At 37.0% G+C, this 25,293-nt stretch overlaps 1 protein-coding gene across 1 annotated transcript in view; it reads left to right on the forward strand.

The window, feature by feature from the left end:
- LOC137291840 (SCY1-like protein 2) overlaps positions 1 to 25,293 on the forward strand; it is a 238,794-nt gene that overhangs the window by 120,667 nt on the left and 92,834 nt on the right. Inside the window, exon 14 of the mRNA XM_067823384.1 lies at positions 10,755 to 10,852. Coding sequence (XP_067679485.1) covers positions 10,755 to 10,852 — 98 coding nt within the window. The remainder of the gene's footprint in view (positions 1 to 10,754; positions 10,853 to 25,293) is intronic.

Genomic DNA, 25,293 nt, shown 5'->3' on the forward strand with positions numbered 1-25,293 from the left:
GCTAATCATAACGTTATACGTTCAACAGCAAAAATGGCTCACAAAAAATGTTTTTTCTTCTATGACTTCATATGTGAGCAGTGATGTCATGCGCGTATAAAGATAAGGGGACATAACTCCGCTATGCTTTACATTAAGTCAATCTAACTCATGTTACATGAAGAGAATTTGCTGTGGATACGGAGAGGGTATTTATCGTTATGTTTTGATCACAGAGTACCAAACTATTCCAGACAAAGTTCTTCAATGTTAGAGGATACCTTTTGGTAGTTTAACAACTTATAAGAAAAGATGCCAATGCACTACATGAGAAAGCAGGTAATAGCGGTTTAGATGGCCCAATCCGACACAATACGTCTTCGATGCTCATGTTCTTCTGTTTCAGCAGATGTGTTTTGACTAATTTTGCAACATTTTTAATGAGGAAATAACCATATCTTCAAACGTTTTGAAATTACCGAAAATAATACAGCATTTTAACTGATGTCATGACATGTTTTGCACATTTTGTGACGTTGGAAAAAGACGACACTGGCTTGCTGATTAGTATATATCTCACCTTACTTCCATTGACTGTGTAAAAGGTTTCGACTTCTCTGTCATTTCAACACTCTTTAGACAAAACATAAAATTAATGATTTTACCATTGAAATAGTGTCCTCAATATATCAACAATTAGATGGTTTTACGACATATCTTATTGTGAGCTACACATTTATCATAAAATGAAAACTAATGTTTCACAACACCTGAATATTCATTAAATAATCATTTAAGATATAAACTTTTCTTCTTATGATTATGTAATTATTTCTCTTCATAAGTTTGCAATGAACGGTACAAAGAGATTGCTTTTCAATTATGGAACTGCTAGAATATGGACCAGGTTTGTCCAAATTAAGACATGACTTGGTTTACATATTTTTACAATTTTCGTATAAATATTGTTTGAGTTAAATATCCTGCCATCAAAATATGTTTTAATCGAATTTGAATTGACTTTATTATCGAAAACAGTGATAATGAATCATAAAACGTTTTTGACAAACTCGCACCTGGTCAATCAATTTTCATAACTTCTTTGTCTATAAAAACAAGGCAAACAAATTAAATGAACAAGACAATTCCCTTAAATATGTGTGCCTATACATTTCATGAAATGTATAAATTATTTTTATCAATATTATCAGTTTTACTTGTAAGGTTGAATTAAATTGCTGTTTATTAATCTGTTCATATGAAACTGCAATATTAGTCCCAATGAGACAATATAAAATGAATGTGAGTTTTCAATATCTACCCTGTTTGGCACCTGCAAACAACATATGCCATTATCTTACCTCACACATGAATGTCGCCTTCTGATTGGCTAAGCGCTATTCTATTACTTTCAATGTACCCTGCTTACAGGCGATATATTATTTTCAGTGTACACCGCTGGGAATTCTAAACTCTTCTGGTGCTTCATGGTAGTACTTCTTTGTTTCGAATAACATTGAATCCCACATCAAGCACAGAAATTACGGATGTTTTGTGATTGAAAATCGATGGAAGGGAGATAACTCTATATCTGTTTAGCTTGTGTGAACAGAAGTGCTTCAAAAAGTTCTAAATTAAAATTCAGGTGTTCGGTAAGATAAATACGTTGTTCACTGGTCCTTTGGGACCATAGGCTCATGTACCCTCGAGGTTTGTTTATGTTCCCATATATAAACACACCTCAAGGGTATATGAGCCCATGGCCCCCTCGCGACCAGTGAACAACTTACAATGTCACACCATTGCAAAGGTCTGCACAAGGGCATACACTTCAGTTACATGTTATGGTGAAAATAATTTGCTAATTATTTGTAGTGTTTCTTGAATTCTATGTAAGCATAGTATCAATAATAATGTCTAACATAAAATGTTAATTAAAACTAACCTTTGGCAAGTAATGCTACCGCTGTGCTGTGCTGTGCTGTGCTGTGCTATCCTGTACAAGGCTGGATGCTAAGTGCTATGTGCTTGGACACTCAAGATATTTGATATGCCTAAAAGAATTTGTACCCAATCAGAGACAGAGGAAATTGGCTGTGAATTTTAAAACACCACCAACACTGAAAGAAGACAGTGTTTATGAAGTTTGGAAAAATGAGCTGAATGTTTGGTTAAGCTAAGGCTAAGGATTTAAACGAAAAAGGAGGACTGAAAACCTTACTAAAAGCACTTGACTCTTTGTACCAACAGGACAAGATAGACTTGGCCTATTTTACATACACCCATTTTGAATTGAGAGAAGAAATACCAGTTGGAATTTCCTGACTCCATTCTTGCTTCCAAACTTCTGGATTTTGCAAATCTTTCAGTTAGAGAAAGGCAGTTGGTTCTAACAGCTGCTTGTGACAAAAAATATCAGACAGTAAAAGCAGCACTAAAAAGAATATTCGGTGAAAGCATCACAACTCGTATTAATTCTGAAAATTCTATGGATATCAAACAAGAAACAGCATACACGACTCACAATTATCCAAGAAGCAAAGTTAGCTATAGATACTCCACTGAAAATAGAACATGTTCAAAGGGTAGTAACCAGAAAGGAACTAACCCATTAGACAGACTTGGTCGCAGAACAAAGTGTGTGATTTGCAGTCAGCTTTCCACTGGGTAAAGGACTGTCCACACATAGATGGAGAGAAGATCAAACTGACAGAAGACATCAGGTAAGAAACGTGCAATCTTACCTTGTTCACCAAAGAAGAAAAGATAGAAAATCAAATCCTTATGATGAAAGCCTTTGGATGTGCAGTTCTAGATACGGCCTGTACAAGAACAGTATGCGGTCGACAGTGGTTTGACAATTTCATAGGAAATTTAAGCCAGAAGAGAAAATCTGAAGTGGTTACTAAAGAGAGTGAAACAGCATTCCGATTTGGAGATGGATTCAAAGTGACATCATCCATGACAGCTTTAATTCCTGCAACAATTGGTGAAACAGAGTGTAAGACAGAGACAGAGGTAGTGATTGCTGACATTCCATTGTTGTTGAGCAAGCAATCCCTGAAGAAAGCTGAGACAAAGATGGATTTAGGTACAGACAAAGCTGAAATGTTTAACAAACCAGTTACTCTCAGTCTGACCTCAAGTGGCCAGTACTGTGTGGAAATATCAGGAGACAGAGCATGTATTGAAAGTCACAATACAGACCAAGAAGTCCTGGTGATAGAAGAAACAGCAATCAAGGAAGAGAAGAAAATTATCATAAAGAAGCTGCACAAACAGTTTGGACATGCATCGAAAGAACTCCTCAGAAAACTGTTTCAGAATGCTGGTTTGATTGACAAAGACACTATCAGTGTGATAGATGAGGTGTGCAGTGAATGTGAAATTTGTCAGCAGTATAACAGACAACCTCCTAAGCCAGCAGTTGGCCTTCCTCTTGCTTCAGATTTCAATGAAACAGTTGCGGTAGATCTCCATCAACTTGAAGACAGAGTATGGTATTTGCATATTATTGACCAGTTCACCAGATTTAGCTCAGGGGCCATAATGAGAAGAAATGAATGAAGAGAGTTTGTAACAAAGTTTTTGTCCTGCTGGATAAGTGTGCATGGTGCACTGAAAAGAATGGTAGTGAGTTTAACAGCAATGAAGTGAGGGATTGTGTGAGAACTTCAACATTGAGATAAAGACCACAGCAGCATACAGCCCCTGGAGTAATGGACTTTTGGAGAGACATAATCAAACTTTGACGATAATGTTGAAAAAAGTTCGTCAAGAGCAGAATTGTGATTGGGAGACAGCACTCAGCTGGGCACTCTCAGCCAAGAATACAATGACCAGTGTCTATGGCTTTAGTGTGCAGCAGTTAGTTTATGGCAGAAACCCAAACTTGCCTACGAATTTGACAAATGACCTAACTGCATTAGATGGAACAACTGAGAGCAAGACTATTGGACAACATATCAACACTTTGCATGCTATGAGGCAGGAATCATAGGCAACGAATCCGAAGAGCTTTAAGGAAACAGATCATACCAGAGTCTGGTCCTTTTGTTAATGGAGAGAAAGTCTACTACAGGAGATCTGACAGCATAAAGTGGCGAGGACCAGCTACTGTCATCGGACAAGAAGGGGTTGTGGTTTTTGCTAGACATGGTGGAGCTTTGGTTAGAGTACATAAATGCAGGCTACAAAAGTTAGGTGACCGGAAAGAAACTGATGACCTGCATGAATCAAACAAAGACGATAGTGAAGGCAGTCAAAAAACTCCAAGTTGGCAGGAATATGCCCTTGATGACACTGACGACAGTGGCTCAGATGTGAGAGACTGTGATTTGAACAGGATAGATTGGATCAAGGTCAAAAGTGGTCAAAGCATCTCATATGGATAGTGGTGAAATAATAAAGGCCAAAGTATTAAACAGAGCAGGTAAAGCTACCGGGAAAAAACAAGTCTTGGTATAACATAGAGCTTCAGGTGGAAGACATGCAAGGTGTAAGACAATCTATTGACCTGAGCCAAATAAAAAGGAGTCTGAAGGAGTCTGATGAGTGTCATACAGAATCAGCAGATGCTGCACAGACAGATGATAGTTCACAAGATGAAGTTCTCATTGCAGATGGTATTTCATGGACTGAAACAGAGTTACAGAACTGGAAAGATAATGATGTTTATGAAGAAGTGAAAAAAAGGATATCAGAAGATGCTGTCAACACGCTGGGTCTGTACTATGAAGGAAACAAAAAATGGAATCATGCCAAAAGCCAGACTTCTTGTCAGGGGATTTGAAGAAAACAATATTTGTGACATTGAGAGAGATTCTCCTACCTGCTCAAGTGAGTCCCTGAAGGTTGTGTTGGCAGTTATGGCTGAAAATCAATGGATACCTAGGTCAATGCACATCAAGACAGCATTTTTGCAGGGCCAAATAATAGACAGAGACATCTATGTTAAACCACCAAAAGAATTGAGATCTGACAAGGTGTGGAAGCTGAAGAAATGTGTGTATGGATTAGGAGATGCATCAGAGTCAGATTTTCCAGTGTGTGGGAATTGGAAGTGGTATGTGAATAAGACTCAGCCAACAGACCTATGCAGAATACTTGTCATTCATTGATGTGGAGAAATCAAGAGCCATGAAGAAGGAAGAGATTTTGAATGAAGAGGAGAGGGTCTTGTACAGATCAAAAGTAGGCCAAATATTGTGGATTGCTAGACAGAGTTGACCTGATGTGTTATTTCAAGCTTCAAGATTGTCATCCTGTTACAAGCATGCAAAAATTGAACATCAGGTGGAGATAAACAAAGTCATCAAACAATCAAGGTAGAAAAAGTGAGCTTAACATATTAAGAACTATCAGGTTCAGCTTCTAATTTACAATGATGCAAGTTTTGGCAATCTCTCAGATGGAGGTAGTCAAGGGTCCTACATCATTTTTATTTCCAATCTCAAAGGAGAGGTGATGCCGATCTGTTGGAACTCAAAAAAGGTCAGATGGGTGATCCGAAGCACCATTGCAGCAGAGACATTAGCCATGGCAGATGGTGTTGATATAGGTATATTCATATCCTCACTATACACAGAGATAAAGAGTGGAAAAACAACCCCACTAGTGCTTCCACTGGTGGCTATCACTGACTGCCAGTCTCTCTACAACGATCTGAAGTCTACCAACATGCCAACAGAGAACAGACTAAGGATGGAGATAAGTTCAATCAAAGAGATGAGGGACAGCGGCTTAATCAAAAGAATACAGTGGGTGGACACAAAACATCAGCTCTCAGACTGTTTGACCAAGAGAGGGGCATCACCAGCAAGGCTGCTTCAAGTCCTCTGTGATGGGCAGCTTTGAAGCTCTGCTGTGACAGGAAACTTGGATTTTAACCCTGTACAAAGTTTTAATCAGATTCCAAAATGACAAGAAGAGATTTATTGTACTTATATGGGACTCGGACTCCTACCTTCATGTTCCTGAACTTGTATATAAAGACATCAACATCCATGCAGTTAAAGTGGAATTTGATCTTTTCAGTTTTGGATTCAAAAACAAAAAATGATTAAAAGAAAGGGAAGAAAGAAAAGAGGGAATTTGATACAAGTTAAGTTTGATGCTAAGGCTATTAGAGTGCAGCTCACATGATAGCACCTGGACTGTAGTACAAACACAATGGATGGGCTTGGATACTGACTGGCTTTGACTGGACAGAGTGGACTAGACTTATTGAAGGGGACAAACATTTGACTACAGGCAGCTGTCAAGAGAGGATATGTCATGTGAGTGAGTAAATGCACCACAACCATAGAATTTTACCAACAAACCCTCAACAAAACCTTCTATGAGCTTTGTAAATCGAATTTCAGCCAATCACAGTGTTCATCAAATAACCCTTCACCAATGAAAACTTTACACACATTTTTGGAGTTTAGCAGTGTATAGTATAATTTTGTAACTATTAACACACCTTCACCAGATAACAATAAAATCTGATGTGTCTTAAATGACATCACTTATTGCTGCACAATGATAGAGTTAATGTGTTTACTCTTGTTCAACCGACCCTCACCTCAAAGAATTTGTTTAATATGTGCAACAATGTTGATGTGTGACATCACTACCGATGACCGATTTCTTTCAAAATGGCGTCTTTGTTGTGAAGGGTACACAAGATTTTGCAAGGACTCTTCCCTGACTCAGGAATCGCTTGTACATAAATGTGAGATGTAAGTAATCAGAATGATTCTGACTATCTCGGTATTGTTACATGTTTTTATTGCTTACGTTGTAAATAACAGAAGAAATGTTGATAAGTAACGTTGTCTGCATGATTTTGCATCAGTCATGGTGTCACGCTGCATGGAAACATTGGCAGTTTGTTATGAATCATCAAATGATTGTGTTGTGTTTATTTTTAATTTGCTATTTTTTGCTAAGATACTCTTCCGCTGAATATTCTAAACGTATTGATGTAAGGAATGATTACATGGCTGGATGTTGGAAAATTTCCAAAAATGCTATGCAGTGTAAAATCAATATAATCTTTGTTTACATTTCAAACAAGTGCAGTCTTTCAAGCATAACGTTTGTTCTCATACCCAGTACCTTTTGTTTCGTTTTAACTAGACATTTGGTATTGGTGACAAAGACCATTTGTAATTTGATTCTAAGATGTATGGGGATTCAAGGATACATTTGTCGACTATGAAATATATGTGATGTTATAGGCATCTCAATACCGGCCTTATTGAAATGTGATTTTGTAAACACTATCCAACTTGGTAGAAAGCACACTTCGGCATTCGTGTAGATGTATTTTTGAAAACATCCCAACCGATTCTGGGTTCATCAGCAACGTTTAAGATTTATCATTACTGGTTACATGAAAACTTGATATCAGTGATCATTAATATGCTGTTTTTTTAAATTCAGTACATTCAGTGCTTACCCGATTTTCTCATTTCAAAACATACAGCAAATAATGGTGTGAATCTCGATTTTGTATAGTGTGAAAAATGGTGACATTTACGATGAAGCCAGTTTAGAGAGATTATTTTAAACACTTTGTCTAAGATAATAGTGGATGGTATCAACAAACATGGAATTTCACAAGGAATTCAAAACTATGAATTATATTTGTGTGCGTGATATATATATCGAGAATTTTATTTGACTTCAAAGTGAGGGCTCCAGCGGGGAATCCCCCACCGACAAGCTTAAGCTATGCTGCCATGACGTCACGGCATGACAACACCTCTGTGACGTCATAGATAACACCATCACCGAGATTCTCTCTATTAAAAGGCATGCGCGCCTCCAGTATCTTCGTCTGATGAGTACACTTCGTATGAAACGCGTAACCAAGATACACCTCAGCCGATCAGTCTTCAAGGAGACGTAATTCCCTCACAATTTGTGACCAGCCCACCACCGATACACGCCACATACCCCAGTGAGCTCGCCCAAACCAGAGCCCAAACGTCAAAACTGTACGCAATCAGCTTATGGCGCATGCAAATCCAGCTGCAATATGCCCAGCTGGATAGTATTTCAATTGTGCACATTGCACTACAATTCACGGCTCAATTCTCAAGAAACAAAGTTGCATTTCTTGACATCTGGGTCTCATACAATATAGATCTCCACAAACTGGTGTTAACACTTTATTGCAAACCCACTGACACGTACTCATACCTATTGTATACATCTTGTCACCCTAGACATATCTAAATGAAAGGTCCTTTCAGTCAGTTTCTACGATTGAAATGCATCTGTTCAACTCCTGAGGCATACGGAAAACACAGCCTCAACCTCATCAAGTATTACCTACAGCGAGGGTATCCAAAGAAATATATACAACAAAACAAAACCAGGTCCGACTTAAAGGACAGGAAATCTCTCTTATCCTCCCCCACCAAAAAAACCGCGAAATTCACAATAGAATGATTCTAGTTAGTAACTATAATCCCATGCACTAAGTGTGTCAGACATCTGCCTAGCCACTTTCCCCTCACCACATATTGCTGCTTATCGTAAAAATAAGACTCTTAATGACAACTACCACAAATTAGTGGACAGCCAGCCAAATTCGTCAACTATTTATGCGACAAAGCGAATTGCACATTCTGCAAAATATTAAGCAACAGTGACACCTTCACCAGTTCAGTCACCGATAGGGCCTTCAAAACACGAAGATGCATTTGCCAGTCCCGCAATGTAGTATTCCATCTCACTTGCAAACGCTGGAAGAAACAATATGTAGGTGAAACTAAAAGATGTTTCAGAATCCGATTAACAGAACACTACGCTGATATCACAGACAAGTGTGACAAACCTGTCACACTTCATTTCAACTTGGAACATCATGGCAAAAACGATTTATAGTTCCAAATCATCACCCAACTCAAAGACAAAGACTCTGATACAACCACGAAGAAAAGAAGATCTCTTGAACTAAAGTGGATTTTTGAGCTCCATACATTCCATCCGCAAGGACTCAATGACAGGATTGTAGGCTGAAATATCCCTTTCGCCTCATTTACATGAAAAACTGCAGCCCCATAGGACCCAGAACCATAAAAAGTTGTGGGTCATTATCGGGATATGTATGCCCTATATTTTAATGTGGAAATAATACTCATAGATATTGTTGATAAAAAAGCTGTCAGCCTTAAGGACCTGCAGAAAACAAAAGTTGTGGGCTGAGATGTTTTCTGTCAGTTTCAGGCCTAAGGACTGACTTCAGTTTCAAATGCAGTCTAAAATATTTTCAACTATGCAAGAAGTTATTTTGTGATATTTTTTAACGCTTTGAAGTATAATTGTGTTTTTCAGACATTTTAAGGGACAATCTATTCATATTTCATAGATGAATGTTATAATTTTACTGAAGGGTTGCCCACTGCAGCTGAACCTTGGAAGCAATATCCTTCTTGCATCTTGCCAAAGTTATCGTGCCTGCATGAATGTTCTAGGGCCATATGACACACTAGATCTACATCATATTAGTGAGTGAGTGAGTGAGTGAGTGAGTTTAGTTTTACGCCGCACTCTGCAATATTCCAGCTATATGGCGGCGGTCTGTAAATAATCAAGTCTGGACCAGACAATCCAGTGATCAGCAACATGATCATCGATCTGCGCAAATGGGAACCAATGACATGTGCCAACCAAGTCAGCGAGCCTGACCACCCGATCCCGTTAGTCGCCTCTTACGACAAGCGCAGTCACCTTTTATGGCAAGCATGGGTTGCTGAAGGCCTATTCTACCCCGGGACCTTCACGGGGCCCATCATATTAGAAATATGTGAATCTTTCAAAGTTATGACACATGTTCACATGAAATAATTTTAGATTGTTTCTGTTTCATTTATAACATGAATACATAGCATACCCAAATATAGGAACATGATTAATATGTATTAAAAGCACAGACTGTAAACGTTTTGTGGACATTAGAATATTTGAGCATTAACAAATCCTTTTGGTTTATGAACAAGAAGTTAACCTTTCGGAATTTTGCAATGGACATTAAGTCAACCCACAGTAAAGTTTGATGAAGGTGTTGGTAGTCATGCTAATCCTTTAGGTGTTGTTTTAAGATTTTTGATAACATCAGCATCGCATAAAGAGTGAACATGGTTTCCTCACATAGTTCACTCAAAAGGTCATCATTTGAGAGTGAATTTTACAATGATGAACATATTGTTTTATTGTATCAAATAGAACTGTAATCAAATTTCTTGCTAAGGAGCAGACTCACACTGAAGTCGACCTGTTGAAGTTGAAACATTGCCAATACATCCTAAGACATCACCTTAGGAGTGGTCAAATCAACATCAGAACTTGCTGATGCTGCTTCTCACCTACTTCCTGTTGGATGATTTGTATACAAAATAAAATGGATGAAATATGTTACCTTTTCCTGTTGCCCGTGATCTCAACCACATAATCTGGATTATCCCTTGTGAAAACACTGGATAGTTTGTCTTTTTTAATCTGGACAGGATGTCAACCTTTTTTTGTAACTCACCAAAGGTCAATGTCCTGTGCAGACACCATCTTTTTGACTCAAGCTAATTTTCTAAGTGACCTTGGGGCATGGTACTATGATAAAAATCAGTTACCCAGTAGAATGTTGATACTATGAGTCAAAAACATGCTTGTAGTACCAAGAGAAGAGTGATTTGTTAGTCATGCAAACAAATATGTATAAAGACATTTGATTTATTGGGTCAACAATTACTTTTATCACACCTGCTCACATTTCATTTCAGAGGTTCTTTGAAAATGCAAGGGGAGGATGGATCAGGAGATGAAGGCATAACTTTGCAAGTTGTGATTAATGAAAAATCAACTTCTGGAAAACATGCATGTAAGTAAATATTTCTTAGTGTCAATAAGCTCTGAAGTTTTCCAGTTTGTCAGGAATTTTGTTGCCCACATGAACAGACACTTCACCTAACATAAAACCTAGAAGAGACTAATTATGCAGATGGTACAGTACAGATATTATAACCTTACATGGTATTAGCAAAAGAAAAGGACTCCCAAAACATTCAGGAAGGTTATATGCTCACATGTTACACATAACCATAATGTAATTACAGTAGAGTACTTTTATAACGAACTGACTGCTATAACGAACTGTTTTAAAAGTCCCGAATTAACCTCTGTTCATTTTCATATAAAAAAGTCATGAATAACGAATTCTCTATAACATACTTAATGGCTATAGCAAACTGATTTCCAATCCCCACAAGTCCCAGTTAACACTAATTAATGGTGTCAATAGTCAATTGAGCAAACTCAATCAGTGACTTTATCACAGCTGACAATGACATTGTCATTACTGAACTCAACTCTGATGATGGCATTTCCAATCAGTGTGACGGAATATCCCGAGTTGATTCGGAATGCGATGGTGACGACACGAACAGTGATGAAACAGACCAGGCCCCACCTTCATTCACAGAAGCCAATATGGTCCTACAAACTTGAAGAACTTTCATGTGTCATAGGTGACAACTGACATGTCTTCTTTCGATCCGCTTGTTGACTTGAATGAGGCTGTGGGATGTATGCAGTTGGCCAAGTGTGCACAGAGTAAGATCACTGACTTTGAGGTGAAAAGAACGTAATATGAATGAATGCATGAATAAACTGAGTAGGAATGTATTATATTTAATAATGTGTTTTATTGTTCTTTCGTTGGATTTTTGTGTATAGCGAACTACGGATATAAGGAACTAATTTCCGTGGTCCATCGTCGTTCGTTATAAAAGTATTTTAATGTAGTACCATATACATGTCTTCTCACCAAAGCAAAATTTGAGCTTGAGGTATTCCTGCCAAAACAAGATGTGGCCTGTCTTTGAGGATGTGTGTTGTTGCATCAGATTAGTTCCAATAGTTCACCTGCAACAGTGGAGTCACAATGGCAGCAATAGACCAAGGACTAAAAACCACTTCTTGGACTAAGGACTATAGTCCTCTGCAAGAGAAAGATAATTTCCAAGGCCCATCCAAGTACATTCCAGTTTCTTCTTCCTGAAAGAACAACACACCATTGAGACATTGCACATCCAGTACCAAGCATGGAGCCAAACAGCTGATGAAAGGAATGTTGCCATTTTGGTCTGCTATTGAGTGCAGTGACTTTTGCCAATTGTGCTCATAATGGACGTGCCAACACTTTTGGGAGGGCTCAGTTACACTTACCTGCAAATAAGTAGACTGGTTCACTCACTGTACACCATCCCTTACAGTGTCATTAGACAAATCTGAGAAGAGGAAAGGCCAATTGTGAAAAGTATCTTCAATGAACTTAATTAATTTATCATGACAGTATCTATGTTCATGGTTTCATTATCATTAACTGAAATGATATTAACACACAAGATGGCTTATTATCTATACTCAAGTATGTTTGCAATATAGTGAATAGTAAGAAGGAAATAGTAAGGAAGGATATAGATACACACTTAACAACCAGTGACTGACTTATGTATATTTTTAAGTGTGTACAATGGGGATGCTTTGGCAAGTGTACTACTGATGGTCAGTTCATCAGAAACCAGTCTTTACATAACCATTGAGAAGATCATGCAGCCCTGAGCCTTGCCAACATCCTCCACTGCAGGTGGTGAGGAAGTGAACAGGCGCCCCCAAGACAAGGCAGCCATGTTGAAGTTTCACTCCATTGTTTGCTCCACCCTGTATAAGCAAAGGAGGAAGATGTTGCTGCCACTGAGCAAAGTTGATCTTTGAGACTGCTACAAGGAGACAACTTACAGGCAGTCCTTCCTTGGCATTGATGACAGCCAGGATGAGAAGATCCTCTGCTTTGCCACCAGCAACCATCCGCTCCTGCTACAGGAGGTGGCCACCCTGCTTGTGTTCACTTGAATAATGATGACTTTACTGTGTACTGAAAGGCTAGTTCAACTTAAGACTGTGATTATTCAACAGACTCTGAAATATGAGAACAACTGAAATGAGGGTCTTGAACAAATTCTTCCTTCTGGACCCCAGTCACCTCTTCACAGCAGAAAAATGCTGTTCCTTTTGGGTTATCCCTTTACCTCAAGATTGTGTTATCATTTTGATTATTCCACTTTGGCTAAATAAACAGTGCTATTCCAGACTCTTTTCTTTACCATTTGAAGATTGTCTCCATGAGATTGTCAACTATATTGGAATTGGAAATGTCCTGTTGACTTACATGACATTTTTAACGACATCATGATGTTGTTTCCTGGCATTTCATGTTTCTCAAGCATGTCCTCTCAATCATGATGGTGAATTTGTAAGCTCCCAAAGCAAACATCTGATACTTTGTCATTATTTCAGGTATAGTAATGCTCTTTTTGCTACTCTGGAGGTTTTCATGAGGAATGTAATGGACCTGACATCCCATGCATGTAGCACTGGCATCTTTGAGACTTTAGCCAGGCCCACAAGGAACGCAGACTTCTAAGCAAGACAAGTTACTGTTGCTCTGTACATGGGTTGACATATGATAAACATATGCATAACTAAAATCTACTTTTTTATGTCTGTACAAAGGTTTGATATGCATGAAATATAAAATCACTGTATGGATGAATAATGCATAAAAATATTGCAAATTTTAACAATGACTGCATTTTAATTATCCTTAAGGGTATATATTAAAATGTTTTGTTTTTCTTAATTTTTAATAAAAGATAATATTAAAATATTCATGTGTTAAACAGAATATTTCAGACACAGAAGAAGTAATGCTTCTACTAGGATAAGTACATATTCAATGGCACTTTGCAGATTCTTTTTTTATTGCATAACTAAAAAATACATCTACTTAGTCACAAAGAAACTTCACATCTTTCTTCAGGGCACTACAAAAGAACAAGAGATGGTAGTATTGTTAAATTGTTATTATTTCATTGCTGAGATCTGTGTGATGTACTCGATACACTGACAGTGCCACAATCAGTTGCATTAGGCTACGCTGCCATTCCAAAACATGGCTATACAAAATGTCAAGTCACAAGAATAAAAATTCAAAATGTTTCAATTCAGTATTGTGTATGGTCGCCCCACACATTCACTACTGTCAAACAGAGTGTCTCCTCATCGACTGCCTGATGCTTGTAAACACGTGGTTGGGGATTCTGCACCATTGCTCTTGCTAGGCAGTGCCAAGTTCCTGCAAATTCTGAGGTTGGTTCCTAAGACCATGAAGCCTTCTCCCAAGTGCACCCCAAACACGCTCTATTGGATTAAGGTCAGGGGATCTCGATGGCCAGTCCATGATGTTGATTCCAGTGTTTTGAACAAAATTTCGTGTCAACATCGCAGTATGCGGCCAGGCATTATCATGCTGGAACTGTAGACCTGGGCCATGAGCCGCCATGAAAGGAACAAGTTCAGGGGTGAGCACCTGGTCGTGGTAGGCAGCAGCTGTTAGGTTTCCATGGATGACCAGAAGTCAGGAATGGTTGTTCCCACAGAAAGTACTTCACACCATGCAACTTCGGCGCCTGAATCTGTCAACTTCCTGTACACAACATTGGACATACCATTCACGACATTGTCTCCAGACTCTATGCCAGCCGTCTGCAAATCTGAGGGTAAACCTGGATTCTGATAACTGATCTTTCTGCTTGCAACATGCCAATGTCACTTTCACGGTACACATTTGACAATTATGGCATTTAAAGTACTGTTAAAACTGTGGTTTATATGTGTTTTTTCAACTCTTGAGGCCAAAGCAAACACATGCAGAATGAAGAAAGCTTCGATCCAAGGATCATGTGATCGACTCCACGTGTAAAACCTGATTTGGCACTAACATTTGCAAGACAAATGGATGGGTTTGAGTGGGTTTTCCTAACGTTTTTCTAGAGTCAAAAGATAGGGATCCCATTTCGGATACACAGATGTATCATCAGAAAAAAATTGTTCAGTATTTTTTTAAATTACATATTGTGAAGTTTCTTTCTTGACTCATTCATACTGATTGGTGTGAATAGAACAGACAGCCGAGCCATGAATTCTTCTAATATGTTCTGTATTGTTTTGTCTTGTTTGATGGTGCAATACAGAAATTCAAAGCATATTCTGAAACACAAATAAAGATGTTTTGAGTTACATTATCCAACAATGCAACTTCCAACACTAACTGAAGCGTACGTAAATATAAATCAATCACTGCCATTACCACAATCCCTATATTAACTCTTTACACAATGACCTAGATTTATACTCTTAAACTATTGAAATATTATACTCTTTACTCTGGACACAAACAGAATTAATCTGCTTTAAGGTGACTTCAAACAAGATATAACAACTTTTGAGGTCAATGCCATCATGTTGGCAACTCAAACTTGTCCACCAATTCTTGGAAGACGATTCTACATCACTAACAGGGGTGGTAGGTAATTTCGATAAACTGACAAGAAAATATCCACACGATAATACCACACTTCTGAACAAAGTACCCTAATAGTTATATACACTAGAGAATATGCGTAGGTTTGCGCACTTGAGGATACAGCTCTGAATAACATGAGACAATATTTATGAAACATTACCCAATGACATTACAACTTGGACTCCTCCAAAGTTGACAAGGCACCTACATTTATACAAATTTCAGCAAATTAACTGAATTCTTATAAGTGTGATCATTACAACATTAAACAGAAACATGTCAGTATTGCAAATACCTGAAGGTTTCATTTCACGGCAGAAAATGTTTGGCAAAAGACTCGATAACAACTGGGTCAACAAACTTTTGAATAGCAAGGAGGTCGAAACTTGGGAGCATTCTGTAACCAGAAGTTCCGTCTAAATAATTGTGAAAAAAGGAAGTGCCTCATTATTTGATTATGCAATACGAGCAAACATGATGACACTGATGCATGAACATATTCAATCCACTGATAAGAAATTTCAATCTATAAAATGACACTGTTAAATGTTGTAAGCATCAAATGGTTTACATGTTACTGCAGTGTTTACATACAGCTTGCCTTCACAATAATCAGATTATTATTATAGTCATGAACAAGTTCATATTTCGTTTATTAGACATAGCTGTTTGTGTTTTGTCGCAATAAATTGATTTTTCAAATTCTAACGCAAATATAATAATAAAGTCAGTATCTTTTCCCACTTTACGTTATATCTGCCCTGTGCAGTGTTGTAATGCCTTTTGATTTTTGTATGACTGTGCATTTGTACTTTAATATTACATTACAGATGCATGATTTTAATCAGTCATTGTGTTTATTTGCAATATTTGTAAAAACATGCATAAATGCATTAGCATATCTTCATAGAATGATTCTGGGGTTAAATTCGAATTTTGTCATCAAACACATATATTTGATTTTAAACACATTTTCTCTGTTGATTTCTAACAAACATACATAAAGTGAAGTTTTCTTTAAAAACCGTCGAATGAAAAAAAGGATATAAAGTTAAAGTTAGACAGTATACGATCTGTCATAGGAAATATGTTGTGAATATAATGTTACCAAAACAAGAAACAAATTTGTAATATAATTCTATCATACACATCCTCTTGGGGGGTCGGAATTATATGCTGTTTGTTGAGACAAATCTCTGTAAATGACTAATTATATTAAGAGCTTTAACTTTTGTAAGAAATGAGTCAATAACTTCACATATATAAAGTAGCTCACAACATTTCTTACAAGGGGTAAATATTTTATTTCACACTATAATGACTAGTGTTTCTGATGCAACCAACTAACTGCTTGGATATTAGGTGTATAGCACTTTTATGAGTATACATAAAAATATACAGTAGTGTGAAAATTTATAACCAATATGGATTCAGATGAGTGAGGAACAGCTGTGACTGATATATTTATAACTGACTGCTATGTAAACAACCTCCGGTGGCATGACTTATGACGTTCTTTTGCAGTGATGATCTTTTCCTAAAAACAAATAATTTATAGCTCCCACAACACCTCATACGCAAACACATTCAACACGAGTGGTCAAAGATGGATAATTATGAAAATGAAAACAGTAGAAACTAAAAACAAAACTCCCTGAGATGGGTACTCCTTCCAGTGACGCCATGTTTTGATGTGTGAGTTTCAGGATGCGACCGACAAATCATAGAACTGAGCCGAGAAATCTCTGAAGACTTGTTTCAAGTATTACCGACATATTTTCTGATAGGGCCGTTGTGTTTATGTTATTACTGCTAAACTGCCGATATCACTGCAATTGTTTCGCGAGTGGGCTGCTATTGTTTACATTTGAGATGCAATCCCTTCAAATTTGCTGTAATTCCTTCCATTTGCACTTCACTTGGAAATTAAACAAACAAATGCTTTTCTAAACTAAAAATCAAAGCAAAACGTGTCAGTTAATGGCTTTTCGTCATAAATGTTTCTTTCAGTGAAGGTGACCATGGCAATGTGTAAGCTTACATGTAGCGAGTTGTCGCAGAGCACATTGAGTTGGGAATCAGACTGAAAGTGAGAAGTTGGAAAGAGAGTTATTGCCTCTCGCAACAAAAAGATTGCCCATTGCTGAATGGTTGGTGGGCCTCTGTAGACTGATTGTAGAGTTCTGGCTGGAATATACTTGTCACAAACAAACAAGTACATGGCTCTCGTCTTCATTAACCCCCTGCATACCAATATTTTTTCAGGTGCACATTTTCGTAAAGTTTGAAAAGTGAATGTTGTACGAGAATTGCGCTTGTATGGTCCTGGATCTGCGATGACAATAAAACTGTCATAAAAATGTAGAATATTTAATTTCCTATCTGTTGATATAAATTTAACTGCAACTACCTCAGGGATTTGAGAAATAAACACTGCTAAATGTTGTCCAAAACTTTTGTTTGCATTAAATTTAAGTAATTTCACTGTAAATTTCTCCATTTTTTATCGTGCTCCAATAAAAGCAATCTGCTACGATTTTTTAATTTCTTCATCTTTGCGAAAAAGTGTGAGCTAAGAAAATAAAGCCTGATGTTTGAACAACATAAGTGTATATGAAATGGATCTATGTGCCAGTGCACAAGGTTATACGCTCAACATTAAAAATGGCCCACAATAAAAGTCAAAAATGTATTTTCTTCTATGACGTCAAATGTCAACAGAGCGGTTATGCAGGTATAAAGAAAAGGCGACATAACTCTGCTATCCTTTACATTAGGTCAATGTAACTCTGATCACATGTAGAGAATTTGCTGTGGATATGGACAGTATATTTGCATTATGTTTTGACCACAGTGAACCAAACTATTCCAATACAAAGTTCCCCAATGTGAGCAGATACATTTTGGTAGTTTAACAATTTGTAAGAAAAATGCCAATGTACCACATGAGAAAGCAGGTAATAGCGATTTGAATGACCCTATTTGATACATATACTCTTAAACAAAAGTAGGGGATAATGAACATTCAATTTGGATAGGAAGAGTAAATGTTAATTTACAGACATCTTATGAATGCACCACCATTTCCCTCTATTACCATCCCTAAACACAACGTGTGATATGCATGTGCACAATGCAGTAGCCCCATACACGTGCATGGGGTCCCATTCTTTAAAATTCACTTAGAACATTAATTTTTACACTCATCTTGCATCACACATTCGTTAGTGTTTATTTCTAGTAGTTCGTTTTAAAATGAAAATCGTATACATGCAAATTACATGCCAAACACCAATCATATTTCAAGAGCAACAACATTCCAAATAACTATGGTTTTTAGGAAGTGCAAATGGTGATGCTCTCTCACATAAAAGGTCTCGGCTTCTATGTCAGAATTCAACATTTTAGGATATAAACTTTCCTTCTTATGATAATGTGATTATTTTTCTTCATAAGGTACAAAGAGTACCTATGTAACTTAGAATATGGATGTAAAGTTTGTCCAAATTAAGACATAACCTCGTTTATATATTTCTAAACAATTTTCGTATAAATATTGTTTGAGTTAGATATCCTGACATCAAAATATGTTTAAATCGAATTTGAATTGACTTTATTATCGAAAACAGTCATAATGAATCATAACACATATTTGACAAACTACCTGGTCAATGAATTTTCTTAATTGTTTTGGTGAAAAAACGACACAAACAAGGTGTTTATTAACCTGTTCATATGAAACTGCAATACTGGTCCCAACGTATTGAATAGTGTACATCACATTAACTGTTCTAAGCACAAGTTGCAGTAATGGCTATGTGTGATATTATAACACTTGTGTAGAGGCTTAAAATGTGATATGGTACACTTACTGAGTCAATTTCCCATGTAAATAATATTCAAACAATGAAAAGCTTTCAAAGAATAGATATGCAGATACTATAATTAGTTTCGTGAAAATATATCTGAACAATATGCTAAACATGCATCACAATACCGAAAGTGCATTTCAAATGATATGCCCATTGCTTACTCTTGTTCAACCAACCGCCTAATAATGCAACAAAGTTGATGTGTGGACATCACTACCGATGACCGATTTCTTTAAAAATGGCGCCTTTGCTGACAAGGGTACACATGATTTTGCGAGGACTCTCTCCTTGATTCAGGGATCTTTTGTACATAAATGTGATATTTAAGTAATCAGAATTATTCTGACTATCTGTGTATTGTTATGTTTTTATTGTTTACGTTGTAAATGATGGAAGAAGCCAAAAACCATTGTCGTTTTGTGTCATTTTGCATCAGTCACGGAAACTTAGACAGTTTGCATTGCATTGTGTCTTTTTTAATTTGCTATTTCTTGCTACAATAATTTCCCTTGAATATCATAAGGGTATTGAGCCATTGTAAGGAATGATGGCAGGATGTGAGAAAATTTCCGAAAATGCTTCGCAGTGTAAAAGCAGAATTTTTTTTGCTTACATTTCAAACAAGTGCACAGCATTCATTCTCATGCCCAGTAACTTTCATCTTGTTTTATCTAGACAGCTGGTATTGGAACTGAGATGTTTGGGGAATTCATTGATGCATTTTTCACAGGTGATTATGAAGTATTCATGATGTGAAAGATGGCTCAATACCCGGCCTTCCCAAAACGTGATTTTGTAAATACTATCCACTATGGCGGAAAGCACACTTCGGCGTTTGTGTATGTGTACATGTATTTTTAAAAACATCCCAACCGATTCTGAGTTCATCAGCAATGTTTCAGAATTATTGTTACTGGCTACATGAAAACTTGATATCAGTATTCATTGATATGCTATTTTTTAAGTTCAGTACTCACAGTATTTATCCTGTTTTCACATTTCAAAACATACAGCAAATACCGCGATTTTGTATCGTGTGAAAAATGGCGAAAAATTTACAATGAAGCCTATTTTGAAAGGTATAGAGTTGAAGGTGAGGGTTTAAGGGGAAGGACATACAGTCGAACCCCATTGTCTCGAACTCGGTTGAGACGAATTCTCGGATGTGTCGAACTGACATCTCGGTCCCTGCCGATTTCCTTATATTTATCATTATTTTTACCCTGATGTGTCGAACTAGATGTGTCGAATTCCCGGTTGTGTCGAACTCATTTTAGGGTCCCCTAAGGCTCTAACAAGTACAAATTTACCCTTTTGTCTTGAACTGTCAAAGCTGGTTGTTGCAACTGAAAACTTCAGTTGCGCAATCGGAAGTCATCCTCATAAACGTGCTACCTAAAGATCAAAAGTAACGATTAACGGACTCAACAATCAAGGGACATGTTTAACTACGCATCTATACACACATTGTTAGCACACTTACCAACTGAATTTTACTCAAACAATTAACCTTAATTAAGTTGTTACCAGTGACACGTTGATCACGGACCGACAGGATATCTCTAAACAAACAATGGCGCATGTTGTTGTCATGTGACAGTCTATGTTAGCGGTCATGTGATTTCCTTGAAAATACAAAATGAGAAGTGAGGAAAACGGAGTTGGATTATCTAAATTGATGTTTGGTTTTTGGTTTAGTATTTAAGGTGTAGGATCAATATTTTTAACCAGTACGGTTAGTAACATGGCAGGGCAATTCAGCGAACGACCCGATCAGTCCGGGGGGATAACTGGATCGCATGTTACACCTAAAAAGCGAAAATTATCTGTTAAGACAATAGAGACAAAATACGAGGCTGTCATAGATAAATTCCCCACATGTACACGTATGTACATTCCGATTCCGTTTGTATGAACTATACAATTTTTTATACTGACTGAAAATGAATTAGTGCTGTCAACTAAATGGGATCGCTTGTGAGTTTGTTAAATTATTCTTGTTCTTATCTTTTTGTATGTATATTTATTTGCCATGACGAATAAAGTGATTGAATTGATTTACATTTGTATATGTTGTAATTTAAAGATCAATACTGCCGTAAACGTTTATTGCAAAGATATATTGTTCGTATGTGTATCCTACTGCAAAATAACGATGTGTTAAGCAACGTGGTCGTGTTGGTTCTTGGTCTTTTCAATGCTGACGGATGTGTCGAACACTCGGATAAGTCGAACTTTCCCCTTGGACCCAACGAGTTCGACACAACGGGGTTTGACTGTATATGTCAGTGAGGATTAAGGTTATGATTGCAAAGTTCATAGATGGGGTTGATCGCCGTTGTAGCATTATTGGTTCTTAGCATGTTTATCTTTAAGTTTGTTCATGAGGCTCTTAATTTGAAGTAAACTCTTACTAGTTGATGTTTCCTACTGTTCATGATATCTGACTTTCTTTCCAGTGAATATCCGAATGAAGAGTAGGGGGTAAGGAAAGTTAAACTGTTTATTTCATGATCTCAGAGGTGCTGTTTTAAACATGATAAAAAATTATTTACACCTCCGACATCCTGTGAGATCCTATCTTGGACAATGTTTCTCTAATATCAGAAGCCTGGTTTCTTTTTCCTACATCACTGAGTGATTTAAGTAGTTAATAACACTGGTGTGCCTGGCAATCGCTTGTCATGCATAGAAAGTTTATCCTGTGCTTGATGGCTTTTACATGAGTTGATATAAAAATCAAATGTTTTCCAGTGTCACCAAGAATTGCCTTGCTTGAAACACATTTTCCAACTTTGAGAAGATGTTTAAAGTAGTTTGTGTGAACTTTTTCAGTTGAAGCTGAATACTTGCATCCCCACACTTCGGCTCCATAGAGGAGTATTGGTAAAACTCAAGTGCCAAATGTCGTACATTCAGTTGAAAATGTTACTTCTATATTTTTTACAATAAATTGTAATGTTGGATTTATTAAATATGTGTCCCCTGCTTAGTGGGGACTGAGGCATGAGCTGATTGATAGCCTTCAAAAGTTCCATACAGAAGAAAGTAGTTTCTAAGATGTATTAGAATTTTCACAATCACAGGCATAGTATTAAGTCTTTCTGCAGTTCCTGATCTGATTTTCCACTGCTGGAATCAACCCCACTTGTAATCAAAGAGAGCAGATGTCAAAGGTCTGAGAGATTGCATAACGGTTGATGAAACGTGGTTTGATGTTTTGAAAATTCTGCTGATGAGAAATGTCACTGGATAGTTACTTATGTGTAAGTAGAACTGGTGTAGATTGCAATGGAACTTGTCCAATTTCAGCTGTCTGAGAAGTGTAGGTCACTGAGGAAGATGTAACAGTAGTAGAACCATTATCGTGTTGGCCAAGCTGGTGCCACAAGGAACATAGTCATGTGATGGCTCTCTATCTTCCCTCGGACATATAAACCCACAGAGTGATTGTCACTATATATTAGACACAGCTTCTTTTCCCAGAATAACCACATTTGGGGTTTTGTTTGCTCCCAGGTTTTACTTTCTGTAAGTAAGACCAATTTGCCAGTTTTACTTTTAGTAAGCAACACCTCTACGCCTGATATCCTGGCAGCTTTAGGAGATTACAGGAAACTGTCTCGTCATACGAGCAAGTCCTGAAAGAAAGCAGGAGTGAATACATGTCATATATGTAATGTTTTTAGTAATTTTATTACACTTTCTCTTGTAGACTTGTGGTGGCGTGTGCATGTGTATTTTCTTAACACGTTTGTATTCTTTGTATGTAAGACATACTTAAACAAATTGTCTCTCTCATATCATTGTGTGAGGTTAAATTGTTCAAAACATCTATGTCAGTGGCAGTAAAATTGAATTTACACACATGCCTAATAATCTTCTTTGAAAGAAGCGTTTTTGCTGATATGTTGCTAGTATATACTGAATATTTTAAGGTAAGTACTAATAAGCAAGTGTATGACTTAAATGGAACAGATTCACAGTTTGTCACGTTGGTTCATCTAGATTTAACGCAGAAAATATATGTTATCGCACGAACATACATGTATGCATATTGCATAATGCTATTCCTTGCACATACATAAGACAAAGGGTCATTGGATGGGCGTCATCAAGGTTCCCGAATAGGACGTTTTGTATTTCAACTGTTCAATATAGTCGATATGCTGGATTTCGGTTTTATCAACTCTAGCTGTCATGAAAAAGTTTGTGTATCGTGAACATACATAATCGTAAGGATGCCTGAAATGTACACGTAAGACTAACAAGCACTTTGACAAGTTTATTTTTCTTTAAAGCGCACAAAGTGCTACAATCCGATTATTTTAATCCCCGGGTAACCCAATCCAACCATTGAGTAGAGATAGTATTTATTTGCTTATACATTTTGCGCACACTACTTGTACATCAAACATAATGGCTTACTGAACATTTCAATATAATCTGCACATTGTTACAAATAAATATCACAATTCAAGTACATGTATTATAGAATTAAAATAAGTTACATGATACTGATTTATTGTGATGTATACACTTGCAGTTGAATCTCCCCAAATATTTATGAAGATGGGCATACATGATTGTTTTTGAGGTTCAGAAGATTGACAATGGACTCCACAAAACAGGTTGTTCAATAACATAACAGCGCAGTAGTTTGTTTTACACTTGTCATGGGACAAAACTTTACCTGGACATGCACTCTGCAAGAGTCTGTTATTTTGAGGTTGAAAGAGGTGTTCATATATCTCATTAGTGATGTCTGATTGAATGAAATTAAGCATCAATATCATATATATTATCCTCCTTTTATTGACAATGGATCTGATACACGTGATCATTACACTGGATAAGATAATTACAGAGATCAAATACAAACAATGCACACAATGCTTATGTAAATTGCAATAAAAAATCACATTTCAAATCAACATGAAACAGCTTGAACAAAATGCTCCAGTTACCTTTGTATGGTTTATGTTTACTATATATGTACATAATGAGTAGATGCAAGAGTTCATATTCGATTATGTACTATTGTCAACTATATAAATCAATAGTTGCAAATGAGTTAGGTCTGAATTAGTAACTTGGTTTATTTCAAATCTATACAAACATGGGTGTAATACAGTATTGCTATTTATGTCTACGATTCATTATATGAACTATTACAACGACTGAATGAATGATTTAATTTAGAAGAAGGTTTTGTAACCTTGTCACCGTTAATTCAATCAATGTGCAAACATAGTATCTTAGTATTCACTCCCAATGACGAGTAACAAACACTTACCTCCTGTAACAACATCTCATAATCCCCTTTCTCGCAGACGTGTTAATTTGCCTGTATAAGCCCCCGACATTTCAAGCAATTGTTGTCAAAACACATTAATAGTTCTTCTGATTAACACAGAAGATAACTTCTCTTATGAAAAAAAACTAATCTTTGATCATTACTGCTAAATTGATTGAAATAATAGGTACAATATGAATTTAAAATTTAAAACGCATATACAAGTCTCTCGCTGAATGAGAGGTGCTTTTTATCACCCCCAATATGCGGCTCTCGCTGAATAAGAGGTGCTTTGTATTAACCCCAATACGCAGCTCTCAGTGTGAGAAGTTAATTAATTTGCCCCACATACGCGTCTCTCAGCCTTAATGAGTTAATGAAGCCATTTCTTTCAAACTTTCTGTGGACTGTTCATTACATGAAACCCATGAAGGTCCTGGGGTAGAATAGGCCTTCAGCAACCCTTGCTTACCATGAAAGGCGACCATGCTTGTCGTAAGAGGCGACTAACGGGATTGGGTGGTCAGACTCGCTGAGTTGGTTGATACATGTCATCGGTTCCCAATTGCGCAGATCAGTGCTCATGTTGCTAATCACTGGATTGTCTGGTCCAGACTTGATTATTTACAGACTGCCATCATATAGCTGGAATATTGCTGAGTGCTGCGTAAAACTAAACTCACTCACTCACTCACTCATTACATGAAGTAATGCCGCTCAAACTTTGG

This window comes from Haliotis asinina, chromosome 7, assembly GCF_037392515.1.
Source record: "Haliotis asinina isolate JCU_RB_2024 chromosome 7, JCU_Hal_asi_v2, whole genome shotgun sequence".
Taxonomy (NCBI): Eukaryota; Metazoa; Mollusca; class Gastropoda; order Lepetellida; family Haliotidae; genus Haliotis; species Haliotis asinina.